A 23520-nucleotide genomic window follows, 5' to 3' on the forward strand; every position below is an offset into this window, starting at 1 on the left:
TTATCTATTTTCACACTTTCCAAAATTGCTAACACCTCCTCCTTGTGAACCTCAATCCCATCTAGCCTAGTAGTCTGAATCTCAGTATTCTCCTCGACAACATTTTCTTTCTCTACTGTAAATACTGACGAAAAATATTCATTTAACGCTTCCCCTATCTCCTCTGATTCCACACACAACTTCCCACTACTATCCTTGATTGGCCCTAATCTAACTCTAGTCATTCTTTTATTCCTGATATACCTATAGAAAGCCTTAGGGTTTTCCTTGATCCTATCCGCCAATGACTTCTCGTGTCCTCTCCTTGCTCTTCTTAGCTCTCCCTTTAGATCCTTCCTGGCTAGCTTGTAGCTCTCAAGCGCCCTAACTGAGCCTTCATGTCTCATCCTAACATAAGCCGCCTTCTTCCTCTTGACAAGCGCTTCAACTTCTTTAGTAAACCACGGCTCCCTCGCTCGACAACTTCCTCCCTGCCTGACAGGTACATACTTATCAAGGACACGCAGTAGCTGCTCCTTGAATAAGCTCCACATTTCGATTGTGCCCATCCCCTGCAGTTTCCTTCCCCATCCTACGCATCCTAAATCTTGCCTAATCGCATCATACTTTCCTTTCCCCCAGCTATAATTCTTGCCCTGCTGTATATACCTGTCCCTGCCCATCGCTAAGGTAAACCTAATCGAATTGTGATCACTATCACCAAAGTGCTCACCTACATCTAAATCTAACACCTGGCTGGGTTCATTACCCAGTACCAAATCCAATGTGGCATCGCCCCTGGTTGGCCTGTCTACATACTGTGTCAGAAAACCCTCCTGCACACACTGGACAAAAACTGACCCATCTAAAGTACTCGAACTATAGTATTTCCAGTCAATATTTGGAAAGTTAAAGTCCCCCATAACAACTACCCTGTTACTCTCGCTCCTGTCGAGAATCATCTTCGCTATCCTTTCCTCTACATCTCTGGAACTATTCGGAGGTCTATAGAAAACTCCCAACAGGGTGACCTCTCCTCTCCTGTTTCTAACCTCGGCCCATACTACCTCAGTAGACGAGTCCTCAAACGTCCTTTCTGCCGCTGTAATACTCTCCTTGATTAACAATGCCACACCCCCCCCCTCTTTTACCATCTTCTCTGTTCTTAGTGAAACATCTAAATCCCAGAACCTGCAACATCCATTCCTGCCCCTGCTCTACCCATGTCTCCGAAATGGCCACAACATCGAGATCCCAGGTACTAACCCATGCTGCAAGCTCACCCACCTTATTCCGGATGCTCCTGGCGTTGAAGTAGACACATTTTAAACCAAGTTCTTGCTTGCCAGTGCCCTCTTGCGTCCTTGTAACCTTATCCCTGACCTCACTACTCTCAACATCCTGTACACTGGAACTACAATTTAGGTTCCCATTCCCCTGCTGAATTAGTTTAAACCCCCCCAAAGAGCACTAGCAAATCTCCCCCCCAGGATATTGGTACCCCTCTGGTTCAGGAGACGACCATCCTGTTTGTAGAGATCCCACCTACCCCAGAAAGAGCCCCAATTATCCAGGAAACCAAAACCCTCCCTCCTGCACCATCCCTGCAGCCACGTGTTCAACTCCTCTCTCTCCCTATTCCTCGCTTCGCTAGCACGTGGCACGGGCAACAACCCAGAGATAACAACTCTGTTTGTTCTCGCTCTAAGCTTCCACCCTAGCTCCCTGAATTTCTGCCTTAAATCCCCATCTCTCTTCCTACCTATGTCGTTGGTGCCTATGTGGACCACGACTTGGGACTGCTCCCCCTCCCCCTTAAGGATCCCAAAAACACGATCCGAGACATCACGAACCCTGGCACCTGGGAGGCAACACACCAACCGTGAGTCTCTCTCGTTCCCACAGAACCTCCTATCTGTTCCCCTAACTATGGAGTCCCCAATGACTAATGCTCTGCTCCTCTTCCCCCTTCCCTTCTGAGCAACAGGGACAGACTCTGTGCCAGAGACCTGTACCCCATTGCTTACCCCTGGTAAGTCGTCCCCCGCAACAGTATCCAAAACGGTATACCTGTTGTTGAGGGAAACGGCCACAGGGGATCCCTGCACTGCCTGCTGGTTCCCTCTCCTTCCCCTGATGGTAACCCATCTACCTACTTCTTTTACCTGAGGTGTGACTACCTCCCTATAACTCCTCTCAATAACCCCCTCCGCCTCCCGAATGATCCGAAGTTCATCCAGTTCCAGTTCCCTAACGCGGTTCTCGAGGAGCTGGAGTTCATGCAAGTTCTTTATTTCTCTTTGATAAGGATAACCCAAGGTTTATTACTCTTTTCATATCTTATGTATCCTCTTCATTTAATTAGTGCCCCACTTTATATCCCAGAAGAATGTTACTGGAATTTCTGCATCTTGAATATCTGATCACACAAATTTATAAAGCAAAGTCATTTACAAGCCAACCAAATTTCATATCATTGTTGAACTTTGTTATTTGTCTCTCCAACAAAACTTTCAGGGATAAGTTGGTACAGGAATCTGAAATGCAGTTTGTTTTTTAAATTTAAACTGATTCTTTATTATGACTGGATTTAAATGGACAGGCATCAAACTAAATAAGATAGATTGTCTCTGTGAATATTTCTATGATTTTTATTAAAATATCTGTATTAAGGTATTCATAATTACATTCAGGATGTTAATCATAAATTTATGATCCCACATTGTGCAGTAGTGAGGTACTAAAATTAACCCGAATTTCCCACACTGAGCAGGTAAAAACTGCCACTGAGGATAATGTTAAGCTTGGCTGTGATGGCTCCAATGCTCGAATAGTCTACTGACATTCACTGAACTGTTCTGATGCAGAAATAAATAATGACTATTTGGATAATGTTGGATCCTGCTAAATCTGCCTGACTTACATTGATGGGCAAATACCAACATCAGCATTCTCTGCAGCCCCCTTTCCTAAATTCTGAATCTCTGCAGCCTCTCTCCCCACACTGTCATTCTTTGCAGCTGTTCTCCCCATTTTCATTCTACAATCCCTTTCCACATTCCCTGCAGCCCCTCTTCCCAGCCTCTCATTCTCTGTAGACCCTCTTTCACTCTCCTTTCTCAGCACCACTCCTTTCTCTCTGGTGCAGCATCTCCATTGCAGTCTGTAGCCATTCTATCTCTGCATTCTCCCCCCACTTCGCATGCTCTGCAATTCCTTCTTTTCCTCTCTCGCCCTCCTTCCCGCTCCCTCCCAGGACCAATGGTTATGTTGTTCCCATAATGCCGAGCGGGCGATGCTCCGGACCACATTCCATTCCCGGGGATTGTTCCATTGCTGAGATTCAGGTTGGAGATCGGGATCCAGATCGTGTCCGCACACCATGGGGACCACTGCCGTCTGCATCTCTCTGCTATCTGGTGAGTTTAACGCCGAGTCTCTGTTGCAGCAATTTCACAAACCCCGAAAGCATTTCTCCATACTACAGAGAGATGCTGACAGCGCCTTGTTTACGTGTGTTGGGGCACAGCCTGGCCTCCCGCTATAGAAACTATTTATAAATTGCTGCTGTGGGTGTGGTGTTGGGCCGTTTCCTCAGTCACCGTTACACTCCCGCATCGCAACAGAACCTGACTCCAGCAGTCCCAGAGCGACCGCACGGAAATGGATCTCGGTTTCGTCTCTTACTGCTCCTTTTTCCACTCACTTGACTTTTAAAGCAAATATAAACGATTTTTACTCGCTAAAATTGTGCTTTCTTTCTGGTAGATACTATAAAAAGTAACCATTCAAATGCAAGTTTTCCGCCCCTCAGCACAATCCGAGTACCGTCCCCCCAGTTCATTAACTCCTTTAAAAAATAAATATAAACAGTATAAACAAAAATGTGGGTTATGCATCACATATTCACACCATCACCAAGCCCACCTATTTTCACCTCTAATATTACCAGACTTTGCTCCTGCCTTAGCCCAACTGCTGCTGAAGCACTCATTTGTCCCTTTGTTACCCCTGGACTTGATTGTTCCCTCTGTAAACATGAGGTCAATCAAAATTCTGCTGCCTATGTCTTAACTTGTACCAAGTCTTCTTCACCCATCACCCCATGCTGACTGACCTGCACCGGCTCCTAGTTAAGCAACTTCATGATTTTTACAATTCTCATTCTTGTCTTCAGATCCCATCATGGTTTCACCCCTTGCTATCTCTGTAATCTCCTCCAGCCCCACAACCCTTCTGGACATCAGTGCTTCTCCAATTCTGACCTCTTAAGTATCTCTGATTTTAATCACCCCATCATTGCTTGCCGTGCCATCAGCTACAAAGTCCCTAAATGCTGGAATTACCTCCATACACCTTTCCATCTCTTTCCTCCTTTTAAGGTGCTCCTTAAAACCTACCTCTTTAACCAAGCTTTTGATCATTGGCTCTGTGTCAAATTTTGTTTGAAAACACTCCTGTGAAGTTCCTTGGGATGTTTTGCAAGGTTAAAAGTGCTATACAGATACAAGTTGTTGTTACTGCTGAATGTAGTATTTAAATCACAGATTTGTGATATGTGAATGATTCAGTAAATTTATATTTGTATGCAGCGGTATCTGCTGTGAATTCTTTAATAAGGTAACTATTTACAGTACTTAAGGAATACTTCTGATCTAGTAATCTTTCACTTAAGGGCAGAACAACTGAATGAATTAGTGCAGTTTTAAAATAGGATGAACAGTTACAAATTCTTAATGTCCTTTCCTGTCGAGTTGTGCATATGAAATTAATATTGTGTTATGAAAAGAGGACTGAGTTGAGTTTATGTGGCAACTTTCTCATTGTCCAGAAGCTAATAAGATATATAGATTTTAAAATGTCAAACTGTGTCCTCTCAGTTTATGAGTAATTTGTACTTTTGCTAATCCTTAAAGTAAAAAATGGACGGCTTGTACACTGGTACCCTTAATCTTCATTTGTAATCAGAGTTGGGCAGCTTCTGTAATTTCTCGAAGAAAGGACAGTGCTAACTATAGTAAACTTGCATACTTGGCTTTAGAATGCTGCATTCAATGGGCATGGCACAGAATGCTTGGCATGTGAAAATGGGTATGTAACTGGTTCAGTAAAGATTTGCCTGTTATCAGTGCAGGAAAAACATGTTCAAAGTCATTTAGCAATTGGTAAGCAGGGAATTTGTTGAAATCAGAATTACATTTCTTGCAGAACAATTCAGTAAAAATGAATGATACATACCTTTAGCTTGGGGAGGAGCTCGTCAGCAGGATGGGATGCACCTGCATACAATAGGAAAGCAGAGAAAAAGAATTATTAAAATTGTTGGAGGTGGAGAGATTAGAACACTGGTTTTAGGTTTTTAATTTTTTTTTGTGGGATATGGACGTCACTGGTTAGGCCAGCATTTATTGCCCATCCCTAATTGCCCTTGAACTGAGCAGTGTGCTCGGCCATTTCAGAGGGCATTTTTTGAGGAGTCAACCACATTGCTGTCGATCTGGAGTCACGTGTAGGCCAGACCAGGTAAAGACAGCAGATTTCCTTCCCGAAAGGGCATAAGTGAACCAGATGGGTTTTTACAACAATCAACAATGGTCAGCATTAGACTAGTTTTTAAATTCCCAGATTAATTGAATTCAAATGTCATCATCTGCCATGGTGGGATTTGAATGCATGTCCCCAGAGCAGTTACTAGTCCAGTGACATTACCACTACCCCAATGCCTCCCCCGTTGTTGACAGGAAAATAGCTTTTGCTTTTTGTTTGCTATTGTCAGTTATAAAATAATTGGCTCCCAAATTACGAAGAGATTGGGATGGACAGGTAGGGACAGGAAATGATGATACTTGGTCTCTACCTCAAATGAACATCTGTGGGGATCTAGTATTGGGGTAGGAAGAGCAATAGTTGTGTCTGTCTGTTCGTAACCTGACATATGAAAAGCAGGTGGTACGAGTGATACAGTATAATCTGCCAGACTTCCCACCTCTTCTCTCAATGCTGGTAAAATTATAGCTGTATAGCGAAGAGTTGAAAATGAGGCCCATAAGAATTTTTCAGGTTGTGATCTCTTGGTGTTTATGGCCTGGGATAATCAGATGTCATTGGCCTTCCAGATGACGGACTGCTATTGTAAAACTTTTTATTCTCTTCTGCTAGACTTTGCAGATGGGCAGTTATCCAATGCCATATTTCCCTAAACGCTCCTCCTCCCTCAACCTAGTGGGTGCCCAAGACGGGATGATACTGATGCAGATGTCTGCTGGCATTGTAGAAATTGCCTAATCCTAGAAGCTTGAATCAGGTTTCACTAATGGGATGCGATTCCTACTGTATCATGGTTAAGGCAGCAGAACAGGAGCACAGTTTCTGGAACCACATGCACTGGATTCGATGGCAATTGGAGATTTTTGGGCTGTAGATAAAATATAATTCATGTTTTATGTTCATGCCTATTTTTTTGAAGATAAAATAGAGACAAAGGTGTCACAATTTGTACCAGGCATCCATTTGGAACAAATGAAGTTTTTTTTTCAGGGTGCCTGAAATTTGTTATTGTCAGTGAATAATTTCAATGCTGTTAAGCCTGAAAACCCAATAAAATTCATGTGATCTATCAGGGGAGAGTCACAGTGAACACGCGGGACTGGAATTGTTGCCCATTCATTTTCGCTGGGGGAAAATATCTAACATTTGCACGATGTGCATTCCACTGAATTTCTTTTTATGAATAAAACTATTCATTGATACTTTAGCAAAAAGTACTCTATACAACATTTTAATATTGTTTTGTTTTGAAAAGTCTATTTCGTATGCTGTGCAGATGGCATTGAATTCAAAAAATGGGACAGTAGTGGAATCAACAGTTATCGCATTAGCTGGAGTAGGACTGCTGAGATGATGGAGGGTGAGTCCGGTAATAAACCCAAAATGTACTTGGTGGGAGGTTTGTCAGAGCTGGACTAAATATTTTGTATATTTCAGTTTTGTTTTAATATTTGTGTTTAATTTGTCTTCCTTGATTCTCTAACTATTTTCATAAGTGTTACATGCTGCCATTTTGATAACTTGGATTCCTCTAACCATGCTTACCAGTTTAACCCAATTGAATTCCAGTTGCCGCTTGCACCTTACAAGCATTTATATTTGTTGTTTAATATATTAAACACATTTATTAGGGTGTACATCTGCTGAAATTTAATTGGTATTGCATTCCAGTATATTACGCTGTGTACATCTCCAACATGAGCTCCTCAGATTAAAATAATCTTCACTCCAAAGGGGAATTGTTTAGGCAGGAATACAGTTTTAAATGGGTAGGAGTAAAAATACTACAGATTCTTGAATTTAACCTTCACTGATAAATGCAGTACAAGCTTGGCTCAGTCTGACCTCCTCTGAGGAAGAAGACTGTGGTTCACTCTCCACTCCAGAGACTTGCTGACACTCCAGTGCAGTAAAGTGAGTGGTGCATTGCTGGAAGTGCTGTCTGAGGGTGAGATATTAAACTGACACCCTGTCTATTTGCTCAGATGGATATAAAAGATCTCATGGCTCTATTCGGATAAGCGCAGAGGAGTTATTAAGCAACATCATCAAAACCAGATTAACTGTGCAGTTTTCTCATGAGACTGAGAGACTTTTTTTGTGAGACTTTGCTATGTGCAAATTAGTTGCTGTATTTCCCTGTATTGAAATAGTGATTGCACTTCAAAAGTAATTAATTGGCTATAAAATACTTTGGAACATCCTGAGGATGATAAAGGTGTGATAGAAATGTAACTTAAAAATACTTAGAGGCACCTCTTACAACCTGTGGCTTGTATCAGATTTTGCAGGTTGTTTTCAGCAGTCTGTGAGCTATTCTTTTAAATGACACTTTTTGCCTCAAATGTGTTTTACTGTTTACATTTTGTAAAGGATCAAAAAATGGGGGTAAAAACACCCTATGTTTCACATAATGATTCACTGGGTTTAAATAATACCAAACAAAATTATAGCAACCAACATTAGGAAACTCTAGGGGCAGCCTTCAGCTATTGTATGCAAGGCTATAGGGAAAGAGCAGGAGAGGGAATAATTGGATAGCTTCTTTGAAGAGCTGCCGCAGGCCATGATGGGGCAAACTGTCTCCTTCTGCACTGTACAATGATTCTAAATAAATATCTGTGAAAATCGAGAGATTTTGTAAAATTATGTAAGGGCTGACTGTGAGGTTTCATTGGTAGTCTGGGGCCTCACTGGCTGGGAGTATGGGTTGCAAAATTGGGGGCGTAGGTTAGTGAGCCTGCTTCACATTGGCTGCATCTTGTCATGACTGCACTTTGAGCCTTGGCTGTTGCTGTCATTAAAGCTCCAAATTTTATTTAGGTAGGCCCCCCTCTTTGGATCTTCCTGTTTTCTTGCTGTTTTAAAATTAGGGGTCGCCCTTTTAGGACAGAGATGAGGAGAAATTTTTTCTCTCACAGGGTTGTGCGACTTTGGAACTCTCTGCCTCAGAAGATGGTGGAGGTGGGGTCATACAATATTCTTAAGGAGGAGGTAGATAGATTCTTGTTAGGCAAGGTAATCAAAGGTTATTGGGGGTAGATGAGAGCGTAGATTTCGAAACGCGAACAGATCAGCCATGATCTTGAATGGCGGAGCAGGCTCGAGGGGCCGAATGGCCAATTTCTGCTCCTAATTCGTATGTTCGTATGCTATTTCCATGCCAGCAGCACTGCTCACCCATTTAAAATGGTCACTACTGTGTGTGGGTGATCTAGACTGTGAGAGTAGCTTTCTTGGAGATGAGTACTACTACTTGAATTTTGGTTGGCAAGTTACTCTCCGGCTGAATTTCTGCAATGGAAGGTGGCGCTAGTGCATTAACATCAACATATTTTACAGTTGGGTCTTCTGTCCTTATTTATGCAACGCAATTTGAATTCTCCTGTACAAGCTTAGAGGCTGAGTGGTCTTGTGAAAAGCACAATTTCCTGAATAGAACTGTGTGTGTGTGCACGCACGCTCAGGTATAGCCCCTTAAAGCTGCTTCTGCCCTTCTTGGCTGTAATGTTGAAAATGGGCATTTTCTGCTGTGTATTTTGTTGAGGTATGATAGCAGTCTGCTGATGTCCAGGGGACATGAGAGAAAGGCTGCCATGTATTTAAAATTAACTTGGAAGCTTTAAAGAACTGAAACAATATTTTGGCTTCAAATGCAGCCACCTACTTTTAAGTAGCCAGATATAGATGCTATAACATGGAAACAGACCATTGACCCAAACACGTCCATGCTGGTATTGACCTTCCGTGTAAGCAAAAAGGGTTACATCAGCCAAATAGGCTTACACTTACCCACCCTATTTCCATATCCCTTCCTCTCCTTTTCCTTCCAGGCATTAGAAATATATAGATGTTATAAATATCTTTAAATTTGAGCTATTGGCCAGTTTTTGAATACCTCCTGTTAGGCTAACACGCAGTACAATGCCAAAGCTGTATTTATGCTAATTAGTTAGATGTGTTCTTGCAAAATTAAGCACTGTCACCTCAGTGTGCTGTGGATTAGCTTGGGGCTCACAAAATGGAGGCTATCGTTTTTACTTGCATTGATCCCTGATGCAACAGAGAGTGGATTTTGGCGAGAAGAAAAAGGTAAAGAATTGTCAAATCAGATCTGGATGACAGATGGGATGTTATTATCCTATTCCTGCATTCTTTTCTTTGCTACTGCTGGATTTTCCCTTGGTACAGTTGATAAATTAGCAGATACATTGCTTATAACGACGGGAGTCTCTGCAGAATGGTAGCAACATATATACTTTTTCAGGATTGTTTTGCATTTGAAACAAAAGCTAACTCCTTGAAGTATTATGTTTAAAATGTGATCCTCAAAAATTACATATACAGAGATAGATTGCAGTTATTTAATGTTGTAAACTAAACAACTCAACTTCCTGCCTAGGCTCTAGCAACACAGTTCAATAAGTCATAATACTGAGAGGTTACTAGGACAAACTGAAGGATGGTTATTCTCATTGCAGCGGCTGAACAGGGTTGGATCAGTTGGCAGCTTTGACAACTTGTGCACCCGACCTAACCTTGTTAAATATTGCTAACCCTGAAGATTATCCTAATGGCCTAATGTCAATAGGGGTGCTCAAATCCTGTTATGTAAATCCTTGTTAAAATACCACAGTCAGCAACTGTTGGGTAGTATTTCTACCTTACCGTTAACTAGTTGTGTGTCCTTGTATCATACGAACCTACAAATTAGGAGCAGGAGTAGGCCACTTGGCCCCTCGAGCCTGCTCCTCCATTCAACAAGATCATGGCTGATCTGACTGTAACTACAACTCCGCATTCCCGCCTACCCCCGATAACCTTTCACCCCTTTGCTAATCAAGAATCTATCTACCTCTGATGTTCAAAGACTGCTTCCACTGCCTTTTGAGGAAGAGAATTTCAAAGACTCACGACCATCTGAGAGAAAAAATTTCTCATCTGTCTTAAATGGGTGACCCCTTGTTTTTAAACAGTGAGCCCTAGTTCAAAGGGAAACATCCTTTCCACATCCATCTTGTCAAGACCATTCAATCAAGTCACCGTTTACTCTTCTAAACTCCAGCAGATACAAGCCTATCCCATCCAACCTTTTCTCATAAGACAACCCCCCATTCCAGGTGTTAATCTAGTAAACCTTCTCTGAACTGCTTCCTACACATTTACATCCTTCCTTAAATAAGGAGACCAGTACTCCAGATGTGGTCTCACCAGTGCCCTGTATAACTGTAGCATAACCTCCCTACATTTGTATTCAATTCCCTTCGCAATAAACAATAACATTCTATTGGGTTTCCTAATTACTTGCTATACCTGCATACTAACCTTTGTCATTCATGCACTCGGACACCCAGATCCCTCTGCATCTCAGCTGTGCAATCTCTCACCATTTAGATAATATGCTTCTTTTGTCCTCTTCACAACTTACTTTCCGACCTATCTTTATGTGATCAGCAAATTTAGCAACCATACCTTCGGTTCCATAAATTGTTAAAAGGTTGAGGCCCCAGCACAGATCCCTGTGTCACACCACTTGTTACATCTTGCCAACCAGAAAATGACCCATTTATGCCTACTCTCTGTTTCTTGTTAGCTAGCCAATATTTTATCCATGCCAAAATGTTACCCCCTACACCATGAGCTTTTATTTTCTGCAATAACCTTTGATGTGGCACCTTATCCAATGCCTTCTGGAAATCTAAATACAGTACATCCATCGGTTCCCCTTTATCCACAGCACATGGTACTTAGAATCATAGAAAGTTTACAACATCGAAAGAGGCCACTTAGCCCACTGTGTCTGTGCTGGCTGAAAAACGATCCACCCATTCTAATCCCACCTTCCAGCATTTGGTTCGTAGCCAGGCAGGTTAGGGCACTTGAGGTGCATATCCAGACTCCTTTTGAATGATTTGAGGGTTTCTGCCTCGACTACCCTTTCAGGCAGTATTTCAAAGAACTCCAGTAAATTGGTTAGACATGATTTCCCTTTCACAAAATCATGGTGACTCTGCCTGGTTACCTTGAATTTTTTGAAGTGCTCTGCTATTATGTCTTTAATAATAGCTTCCAACATTTTCCCTACGACAAATGTTAAGCTAACTGGCCTGTAGTTTCTTGCTTTCTGTCTCTCCCTTTTTGAATAAAGCAGTTACATTGTCTATTTTCCAATCTAACGGAACCTTCCCTGAATCTAGGGAATTTTGGAAAATTAAAACCAACACATCAGCTATCGCACTAGCCACTTCTTTTAAGACCCTAGAATGAAGTCCGTCAGGACCTGGGGACTTGTCAGCCTGCAGCTCCAACAATTTGCTCAGTATCCCTTTCCTGGTGATTGTAATTTTCCTGAGATCCTCCCTCCCTTCCATTTCCTGATCTACAGCTATTTCTTGGATGTTACTTATTTCCTTTATAGTGAAGACCAATGCAAAATACCTGTTCACTTTATCTGCCATCTCCTTATTTTCCATTATTAATTCCCCAGACTCACTTTCTATAGGACCAACACTTACTTCGTTAACTCTTTTTTTTTTTCTTTTTTTAAATATCTATAGAAACTCTTACTATCTGTTTTTGTATTTCTAGCTAGCTTTCTTTCATACTCTAATTTTTTCGTTCTTATTAATCTTTTAGTCATTCTTTGCTGTTTTTTATATTATGCCCAATTCTCTGACCTGCCACCTATCTTTGCACAATTCTATACTTTTTCTTTAAGTTTGATACTATCTTTAACTTTTTAGTTAATCACGGATGATGGGTCCTCCCCTTGGAATTTTTCTTTCCTGTTGGAATGTATCTATTCTTTGTATTCTTTACTCTTTATCTTGAAATTATGTGGAGCGTAATGTTCTGTACGGTCACTGCACTTCAGAGTAATTCTTGAATGTGGAATGCTGTGAAGCATGTTGAGAAACTTGAAAAAGTTTTATATCAATGCAAGTATAACAAGATAAGTTTAGTTTCCTCTCAATTGTATTCATCGATAGAAATTGGACTTTATTACGCTTTTTATTCCAATGTTCACCTGGCTGGCCTCTCATCTTCCACCCTCCAAAAACCTGAGTTTATCCAGAACTCTGCTGCCTGTATCCTAACTCGCACTATGTGCTGTCCATCCATCAGCCCTGTGTTTGCTGACTTACATTATCTCTAGGTTGGGCAATGCCTTGATTTCAAAATTCTCATCATTCACCAATATCACAACCCTAAGGCATTGGCAGCAGTTGTGTGGTTGGCCTGTGAAATTGTGGGACAGGACAAATCACAGTGCAACAGAGATATATCAAGCGCCTCTGCATAAACCAAGGTGCTACTAAAGGTTATCGTATCCTATCATATGTTAGTATGTTATGGGGGGATCACCCTTATGATTTAAAGAACCAAACTCATAAATATTATAAAATTAATGAAAAACAAAACTCATTGGGTATGGTTGGAAGAAGTGAAACCAAAGATTCCATGCTATGACCATTAGTCACAGAAGGCATCCAGCAAATTGATGGAAATAAACCAAAGCTGTAAAAATAGGCAGTTATCCTGAGTGATCTTGACCTGTGGATAGCCGATTTTTAACAGGAACGAGTCCATTAGTACATCCTTTGATCTGCCCAGCCTAAGTACGAGGTGAATTAAAATAAAGATAGGGAAAACGAAGCCAAAAGTTTAAAAGCAGCCCTTTCAAAAATGGAAAAGGGTCTGCAGTCTTTTAATCCCTGCATTTATAGAAACTTAGAAAGTTTACGGCTCAGAAAGAGGCCACTTGGCCCAACGTGTCTGCGCTGGCCGATAAATGAGCCACCCAACCTAATCCTGCTTTCCAGCATTTGGTCCATAGCCCTACAGGTTATGGCAGTTCAGGTGCATATCCAGACACCTTTTAAATGAGTTGAGGGTTTCTGCCTCTACTGTCCTTACAGGCAGTGAGTTCCAGACCCTTACCACCCTCTGGGTGAAAAATCTTTTCCTCCTCTCTCCTCTAATCTTTCTACCAATCACTTTAAATCTATGCCCCTCCAGTCACTGGCCTCTCTGCGAAGGTGAATAGGCCCTTCACCTCCACTCTATCCAGACCCCTAACAATTTTGTACAGAGAGATTTGGGTGTTCAGGTCCATTGTTCCCTGAAGGTGGCAACGCAGGTCAATAGAGTGGTCAAGAAGGCATACGGCATGCTTTCCTTCATCGGACGGGGTACTGAGTACAAGAGTTGGCAGGTCATGTTACAGTTGTATAGGACTTTGGTTCGGCCACATTTGGAATACTGCGTGCAGTTCTGGTCGCCACATTACCAAAAGGATGTGGATGCTTTGGAGAGGGTGCAGAGGAGATTCACCAGGATGTTGCCTGGTATGGAGGGCGCTAGCTATGAAGAGAGGTTGAGTAGATTAGGATTATTTTCATTAGAAAGACGGAGGTTGAGGGGGGACCTGATTGAGGTGTACAAAATCATGAGAGGTATAGACAGAGTGGATAGCAAGAAGCTTTTTCCCCAGAGTGGGGGATTCAATTACAAGGGGACACGAGTTCAAAGTGAAAGGGGAAAAGTTTAGGGGGGATATGCGTGGAAATTTCTTTACGCAGAGGGTGGTGGGTGCATGGAACGCTTTGCCAGTGGAGGTGGTAGACGCGGGCACGATAGCGTCTTTTAAGATGTATCTAGACAGATACATGAATGGGCAGGAAGTAAAGAGATACAGACCCTTAGAAAATAGGCGACAGGTTTAGATAGAGGATTTGGATCGGCGTAGGCTTGGAGGGCCGAAGGGCCTGTTCCTTTGCTGTAATTTTCTTTGTTCTTTGTTCTATCTCAATTAAATGTCCCCTTAGCCTCCTCCATTCCAAGACGGACAACCCCAGCCTATCCAATCTTTCCTCATAGCTGCATTTTTCCAGTCCTGGCAACATCCTTGTAAATCTCCTCTGTACCCTCTCTAGTGCAATTACATTCTTTCTGTAATGAGGTGACCAGAACTGCACACAGTGCTCAAGTTGTGGCCTAACTAATGATTTATACAGTTCCAGCATAACCTCCCTGCTCTTATATTCCACATCTCAGCTAATAAAGGAAAGGATTCCATATGCCTTCTTAATCACCTTATCGACCTGTCCTGCTGTGATCTGTGAACATTCACTCCAAGGTCCCTCACTTCCTCTACACCTCTCCGTATTCTCCCATTAATTGTGTATTCTTTTGCCTTGTTTGACCTCCCAAATGCATCATTTCACACTTCTCCGAGTTGAATTCAATTTGCCACTTTTCTGCCCACCTGACCAGTCCATTGATATCTTCCTGCAGTCTACAGCTATCTTCGCTATCAACCTTGTGGCCAGTTTTTGTGTCGTCTACAAACCTCTTGATCAGTCCCCCTACATTTACGTCCAAATCGTTAATATATACCACAAAAAGCAGGGGACCCAGTACTGAGCCCTGCGGAACGCCACTGGAAACAGCCTTCCAGTTGCAAAAACACCCATCAACAATTACCCTTTGTTTCCTGCCGCTGAGCCAATTTTCTATCCACATGGCTGCATTTCCCTGGATCCCATGGGTTTTTTTTTAACCAGTCTGCCGTGTGGGACCTTGTCAAAAGCCTTGCTAAAATCTATGTAGACCACATCAACAGCACTACCCTCATCAGTCCTCGTTACTTCAAAAAATTCTGTCAAGTTAGTCAGACACGTTCTTCCCTTAACAAATCAATGCTGACTACCCTTGATTAATCTGTGCCCTTCTAAGTGACAGTTTATCCTGTGTCTCAGAATTGATTCCAATAATTTGCCCACTACTGAGGTTAGGCTGGCTGCCCTGTAATTATTCGGTCTATCCCTTGCTCCCTTTTTAAACAAAGTAATGTTAGCAGTCTTCTAGTCCTCCAGCACCACACCTGTATCTAGTGAGGACTGGAAAATGATTGTCAGACCTTCCACTACTTCCTCCCTGGCTTCTTTTAACAGCCTGGGGTACATTTCATCCGGCCCTGGTGATATATACACTTTCCAGGATGCCAAGTCCCATTAATAGTTCCCCTCTCCCAATGTTTATCACATCCAATACTTCACACTCCTCCTCCTCCTTATCTACAATATCTGCATTGTCTCTCTCTTTTGTAAAGACAGACGCACAGTATTTATTAAGAACCATACCAACATCTTCCGCTCCTACACATAGGTTACTTTTTTGGTCTTTTATGGGCCCTACTCTTTTATTAGTTATCCTCTTACTCTTATTGTGTTGATAAAATATCTTTGGGTTCCCCTTTATTTTGTTTGCCAATATTCTTTCATGCCCTCTCTTTGCTTTCCTAATTTCCTTTTTGATTTCACCCCTCCACTTTCTGTACTCCTCTCGGCTTTCTGTAGTATTGAGTTTTCCGTGTCGGACATAAGCTTTCCTTTTCTGCCTTATCTTGCCCTGTAAGCGCCTTGACGTCCAGGGGCTCTAGATATGGCGGTCTCACTGTTTTTCTTTGTGGGAACATGTTTACTCTGAACCCTTGAATGCCTTCACTGCTCTGACACTGATTTACCCGATTTACCTTCAAGTAGCTGTTTCCAGTCCACTTTCACTAAATCACTCCTCAGTTTAGTAAAATTGGCCTTGCCCCAGTTGAGAGCTCTAACTCTTGTTCTATCCTTGTCCTTTTCTATAATTATGTTTAAAACTGATTGAATTATGATCACTACCACCAAAATGCTCTCCCACTGCCACTCCTTCCACCTGCCCAGCTTCATTTCCTAAAACTAAGTCCAAAACTGCACCCTCTCTTCTTGTACTTGCTACACACTGACCAAAAAAGTTCTCTTGAATGCACCTGAAGAATTCTGCTCCCTCAATTTCTTTCGCACTAAAGCTATCCCAGTTAATAGTGGGGTAGTTAAAATCCCTACTATTACTGACCTATTGTTTTTGCACTTCTCAGAGATTTTCCTATATATTTGCTCTTCTAGCTCCTTCTGACTGTTTGGGGTTCTATAGTACACTCGCAGCAGTGTGACTACCCCATTTTGGTTCCTTAGCTCAATCTATATAGCCTCATTTGATGATCCTCCTAACATGTCATCCCTCCTCAGAGCTGTAATTATTTTTTGACCAAGATTGCCACCCCTCTTTTTATCCCCTTCCCTATTGCGTCTGAAAACCCTGTAACCAAGAAAATTGAGCTGCCATTCCTGTCCCTCCTTAAGCCATGTTTTTGTAATAGCTGTGATATCATACTGCCTTGTTTCTATCTGTGCCCTCAGCTTGTCTGCTTTATTTGCTACTCTTGCATTGAAGTAGATACTTTTTTTTATTTTCTAACCTTTGTTTTCTCTGCCTTCCAAACTGATTCACTAATTTTCTGCCTTGCATTTTAATTTCTGATTTTTGTCCCAACTGAATCTACCCTCGGGTTCCCATCCCCCTGCAAAACTAGTTTAAACCTTCCCCACCAGTACTAGCAAAATGTCCTGCAAGGAACTCAGTCCTGGCTCTGTTCTGGTGTAACCCATCTGGCCTGTACAGGTCCCATCTCCCCCAGAGCCGGTCCCAATGTCCCAAGAATCTAAAGCCCTCCTGCACCAACTTTCCTGCCACGCATTCATCTATCTTATCCTTCTATTCCTGTACTCACTTGCGTGTGGCACTGGGAGTAATCCCGATTTCTCGTCACAAAATAAAGCAATTGTGGGTGGAGTTTGTAACAAGCTATTCGAGCGATAGGGTTGTAATATTTTCCACCCTAACAATTAATAACTTGCATTTAAATAGCATCTTTTAATGAAGAAAATGTCCCATGGTTCTACACCGAGAAGACGTATTGAATGAAGTGCCCCAGGGATCATTGTTGGACCCCCACTATACCCAATGCTCGCAAACCACCCGCATTTAGAAACAAGATGCATTTTTGTAAAATTTGTGCATTATACTATGCTTTGCAAGGAAGTTAGGTATGTTAAGATAGCCAAGAAAACACAAAAAGACTTTGACAACATTTGCAAGTGGACAGAACAATGGCAAGATATTACACATTGTAACAAAAAAAGAAATGGATGTTTTGGATGTTGGAGTTTATGGTCGGATGAGAATGGAAGACCAGGAAAGAGGGCATTGCAATAGTCGAGCCTGGAATGAACGTAGATGTGTATAACGGTTTTAGTGGTGGAAGGGCTGAGGTATGCGTGGAGATGGATGATGCTGTTCCTTTATTGATGGGTTGTATGTGTGGTTTGAAGCACATTTTTTTTTTTTTATTCATTCATGGGATGTGGGCGACGCTGGCCAGGCCAGCATTTATTGCCCATCCCTAATTGCCCTTGAGAAGGTGGTGGTGAGCTGCCTTGTTGAACTGCTGCAGTCCATGTGGGGTAGGTACACCCACAGTGCTGGCGGTTAGATACAACTGAGTGGCTTGCTAGGCCATTTCAGAGGGCATGTAAGAGTCAACCACATTGCTGTGGGTCTGGAGTCACATGTAGGCCAGACCAGGCAAAGACAGCAGATTTCCTTCCCTAAAGGACATTAGTGAACCAGATGTGTTTTTACAACAATCGACAATGGTTTTATGGCCATAATTAGACTAGCTTTTTAATTCCAGATTTATTAATTGAATTCAAATTCCACCTTCTGCTGTGGTGGGATTTGAACCCATGTCCCCAGAGCAATACCATGGGTCTCTTGGTTACTAGTCCAGTGACAATACCACTATGCCACCGCCTTCCCGTTCAATCTCAAGATTGAACAGTACGTCAAGATTGTCAATGGTTCAGTTCAGTCTGTTAGATGGGCTGGGGAGGGGGATGGGACCAGTCACAAGGGAGTACATTTTTTGATACGGAAAAATTGATGGCTTGGCTTATCCTGATATTGCCCTGTAGGAAGTTGTGACTCATCCAGGACTTGATGTCAGACATGTAGACTGATGGCATGAAAGCAGTCAAGCGAAATAGTGGAGCAGTGAAGCTGTGTGTCATCAGCATACATGTGGAAGGTAACCTGTAATTGAGAATGATACCACCAAAGTTAGCATATAAATCAGGAGAAGAAGGGGTGCACCAGAGGTGACAGTGTAGGAATGGAAGAAAAATGATTGCTGGAGATGTTCTGGTTGTATTTCGATAGATTAGGAATGGAACCATGCAAGGGTAGTATCTCAGAGAAAGACAGGCAGAGGCATTGGAGGACGATAATGTTATCAGCTATATCAAAAAACACTGAAAAGCGTAGGAAAACAAGGAGGGATAAAGCAGCACGATTAAAGCCACAGGATATCGTTCAAAATTTTGGTGGGGACAGAAGCCAAACTGAAGTGGTTCAGAGTTTTGGGAGGGATAACGATTACCCTGCACTACCAAGCCTTGAATGATTCATTCTCCTGCATCTCATTGACCAAAATAGGAAATATTACTAGTGAGGCATGACCAGAGCACTGTACCGATTAAGCAGTGTAGTTCAACACACTATTTTGTTGTAGAGACTGGATAAGCTATTGTTGATTCTAACACTGCCATAACTCTTTTTGATTTAGAACAGTAAATTAATAATAGTTAGTCTTTAACTGTATTCTGTATGACTTTCTTTGGATAGGAATGCAGAGAACTTGTCCAAGGTAAAATGTATATTTTCTTTCTTTGATGTAAATAGTTGAAACATGAGTGATTGCTTGTTGAATTGCACAGTGATGTGTTTGGCGCTTTGGAATTCAGACCCAATTACATAATAAAACAAATTGTTTTGCTACACAGATTGCAAAAGTGCTAAGTAAGTTTTTGCCAAGGAGGAGACAGGTAACTTATTTCATTTGGAAAGGGAACTAGAGGGTGTTGCAGAGGTAAGTTGTAACACTTTTTTTCATTACTACCAGCATGGTAGCCAAACAGCGGTACAACCTTAAGGTAAATAAATCTCAGGAGACAGCTAAGATGCACGGAGAATCTTTAAGAAAATAAGGGAGGAAATTACAGGAACTCTGGCACATTCTGGTATTCCTGTTTTTAAAAGTTTTTTCTTTTCTTTCTTTGGCCTCCTTGTCTTGAGAGACAATGGGTAAGCGCCTAGAGGTGGTCAGTGGTTTGTGAAGCAGCGCCTGGCGTAGGTTTCTGCCGGGTGCTCCGGTTTCCTCCCACAGCCAAAGACTTGCAGGTTGATAGGTAAATTGGCCATTGTAAATTGCCCCTAGTGTAGGTAGTTGGTAGGAGAATGGTGGGGTTGTAGTAGGGAATATGGGATTAATGTAGGATTAGTATAAATGGGTGGTTGTTTGTCGGCACAGACTCGGTGGGCCAAAGGCCCTGTTTCAGTGCTCTCTCTCTCTCTCTATCTCTCTCTCAAGGCCAATTCTAGACTCTTCCACAGATAAAATTGGTTGTCGGGGCTGTTACGCAGATGGCTGACAGAAAATCCAGAGCGGAACCCCTTAGGCGGTCATGTCACCTTTGGCATGTTTCTGGCAGTTTCTGCAGCCATACCGGTGCCAAACATCGCGCTCTGCACTCATTTGGACCCCACTAGGAAGGCTGAGAGCGGGGTTTTGACCCTTGGGCAACTCACAACCTCCATACATCCACCTAGGCATGCGCCATGGAGAGGTCACTCCATAGTCGCCTCACAGCGACCAAAACAAAAGTTTTTAAAAGTCACAAAAGTGACCTAGGAAATTACAGACCAGTAGGTTTGACGTCCATTGTGAGTAAGGTTATGGTAACCCTTATTAATGATGAGAACATGGAAAGTATTGATGGAAGTAAGATTATTAAAGAACAATAATATGGGTTCATGAAGGGGAGGTCTTGTCAATCAAAACTTACTGGTTTTCTTTGAGGGTTTGACAAAGGAACTTGATTGGGGTAAGCCAGTGGATGTGGTGTACTTGGATTTCAGTAAGGCTTTTCATGCAGCTCCTCTAGGGCGGCTGGCACTGATAATAAAGCAAGCTGGAATAGTGGAAATATTTTGCGATCGATATGTAATTGGTTTACCAATAGATTCCACAGGGTTGTAGTTCAGGAATTGTCATCAGCCTACCAATGGAGTTCCACAGAGGTCTGTTTTGTGACCTTTTAAAAAATATTCTGATCAATAATCTGAAGCTAGGAGTCATAAGCATAAAGGCTGAAGTTGCAGATGATACAAAACTAATGAAGATGGTAGACTCTAAAGCTGAACAGGTTACAGGAGGACATGAATTGACATGTGAATGGGACTGATAGGTGGAACATGGCATTGTAGAGAAAGTGCTTCACATGGGGACAAAAATCCAGAAAAGGTCTATGATTTAACTGGAAAGTAAATAATGTACATATAAAATGAAAGACCTGGAGGTCCTGATTGAAGCCATCAAAACAATGTTTGGTGGCATTGAGTAAAGATGTTGGGGTGTATCAAAAGTTCACTATTGAGCCCTGTATGACACTCCAGACCTCAGCAATTGCCCTATCATACTCAGCAGCAGAGTACTGTATACCTGTCTGGCATAGGTCATATCACACACATCTTGTTGATACTTAATTGTATGCAACAATGCATATCATAACAGGAACCCTCCACTCAACAACCCCTCTCCTGGCTTCCTGTCCTCGCAAACATCACTCCCCCACACCTCCGCTGACTGAAAAAAACCCACAAGCTTGTTGAAACCATCTGTGCTGCACCTCACTTACCACTCCATAATGACATGTTCAATCCACCTACTGCCCACCTTGCATCTTGGCGCCCCAGATGGAGCAACTTTCCTGAGCACGATCTACCAGCAGGCACCCTTTGGATCAAGGAATGGGAAACATGGGAAGTCACTAACACATTCCTTGTGACAGATCCCATCTGTTGAATGGCAGGCTTTGAACTACCACGGTGAGAGTGGTCCTTGCTAAACAGGCTGAGGACAAGCCAGGGCCCCTGCGCAGCCAACCTCCAACGCTGGGGCCTCAGTACAAACCCATGCTGCACATTACCGAGGAATGTCCCCTCTACAGACTAAGTGGTGGACTAATCACCTTAAACTCAGCAAATGAGGAGGCTATCACTTGGCTCCGGGGATTTGCATTGGCTTAATAATGTAATGATATTGGACTGAAATAGTGAGGTAATTCTGCTACTTAAATAAATTATTGGTGCGACCGCACTTAGAATACTGTGTACTGCTCTGGTCATCACAGTACAAAAAAGATCTCGCAGCTATTGAAAGGATATGGAAGAGAGTAAACAGAATGATTAAGGGTGATGGAGGGATTAGATTAAGAGGAGTAAATTGGGCATTTTCTCACTCAAAGAGAAGATTGAGAGGTGATATGATTTGCTATTTTTAAGATTCAAAAGGGACGTGATAATGTAGGCCATGATGAGCTGTTTCACCTTGTTCAGAATAGTAGAACCAGATAACATGGCCTGCACTTTAAAAAGGGTATGTTCAAAACGAATCTGTGGAAACATCATTTCAGTAAGTGGTAAATCTATGGACCGGACTCCTTAAAAACTATCAGTATTGATTTATTCAAATGCAAATTAGACAGATTTCTTTCAGAAAATAATATTTTTGGATACAATTTGAGTAATTTGAGAGATGAGGCTGGATTTTAAGAGCTCACCGCCGATCTCCCATGGGGTGGCTCATTTAAATAGCTGGGGCAGCCCGCCACCCACCCCCCAACCTCCCAAAATCATATGGAGGGGATGGGCTGCCAGTCCCCGGCAATGGCATCAGCAGCCTGTGCGCAGGCGCTGGCGCCATTTTTAAAGGACAGCCAGTCCTGCCGACATTTAAATTTTTAAGGAAGTATAAATTTCTAATGCCCCTTTCCTACCCGCCAATACTATTTACATTCATTATTTGCCCTCCCCCCATCCCCCTAAAAAAGACTTACCTTTGAAATGTGACTTTCCCTCCCAGACTGCACAAAGATTAGAGTTCACCCCTTCCCACCATCCCCCAAACCCATTACGTTTATTTGACCCCGTCAAACCCCCCCCCCCCCCCCAACCACCACCCCCCACAGAAAATGTTAATTCCTTTCCCCCCCCCTCCCTACCAGTGTCACACCACTTACCCCAGGCGCGGAATTGAAGGCGCGGGAGTGCTGGCTGCTGCTCCGAAGATCGCGGCGGGCCTGGAAGATTGAAGGCAAATCCATTTAAATGTATTCATTTTATTAATTAAATATTTAAATTCTGGTCCCGTCACCCAATGGCAGGGGAGCTGCCACAGAGCCTTACTGCCGCTGGGAGGTTCGGGCGGGGCCGGCTTCAAGGTCAGTGGCAGGCCTCTTCCGGACCCATCTTCAGGCCACCCCCACCACGGATCACAACGTCGGGGGCTTGGTAAAATCCAGCCCATGATATGTGAGAGTAGGACACTTTGGAAGAATAGGTGATTTTGGACCATGGGTCCCAAAGCTCTCCACCACTGGGGATTTTCTCACCTTATGTCTCGGTCTGTTATAGATTAATGATTTCCATGGTTAGTCAACAACTTCATTATCAGTGTATCATGCACCTCCCAGGATGGTAGAAAGGGAGCTTGGTCTTTTATCATCTCTCAGTTCCTGTGTTCATATACTGTACCAGCAAAAGTCAGCTCTTTCGACAGTTGGCTACAGTGGCCAGCTTAGAAATATTTGTGACTTCATTAATCTCCAAAGCTTTTTCTTCTGAAATATTCCTGTTTATATTTGCCACAGAATGAATGTGGGAAAGCTTGATAGGTTTTGGCAAATGTAAAATTACCTCAAATTTATTTTTTGCTGGATTTTGTGTTTGTGGTGTGTCAGCCTCAAATATTTCCAGCTTAGGCATAGTGTGTGTTAGAGGCAGAGTAAAACTCCATTTGCTCTGTCCTGACAATGTTCTAAATTTAGAAGAGCGTTCCTTTACCATTTCCATTTCCAAAACAGCAGCCTCTCTGTAAGATGGCCAAATTAGAGGCAGTTTTATGCTCCGGGCCCTTTAGGAACTGGGTTGATGCTGCCCAAGAACAATTTACACAGGACCCTCAGCATGAAAAGCCAGAGGATGCTTTGAACA

At 42.6% G+C, this 23520-nt stretch overlaps 1 protein-coding gene across 2 annotated transcripts in view; it reads left to right on the top strand.

Moving 5' to 3' along the window:
* Window positions 1-3279: 3279 nt before the first annotated feature.
* sgce (sarcoglycan, epsilon) overlaps window positions 3280-23520 on the top strand; it is a 125442-nt gene continuing 105201 nt past the window's right edge. The window contains exons 1-2 of one of the 2 annotated variants that reach the window (XM_068009915.1): window positions 3280-3398; window positions 6782-6886. In XM_068009915.1, the coding sequence (XP_067866016.1) occupies window positions 3362-3398; window positions 6782-6886 (142 nt within the window). In that variant the 5' untranslated portion in view covers window positions 3280-3361. The remainder of the gene's footprint in view (window positions 3399-6781; window positions 6887-23520) is intronic. The other variant, XM_068009908.1, reaches the window with a different exon arrangement.

Source organism: Heterodontus francisci, chromosome 2, assembly GCF_036365525.1.
Source record: "Heterodontus francisci isolate sHetFra1 chromosome 2, sHetFra1.hap1, whole genome shotgun sequence".
NCBI lineage: Eukaryota > Metazoa > Chordata > Chondrichthyes > Heterodontiformes > Heterodontidae > Heterodontus > Heterodontus francisci.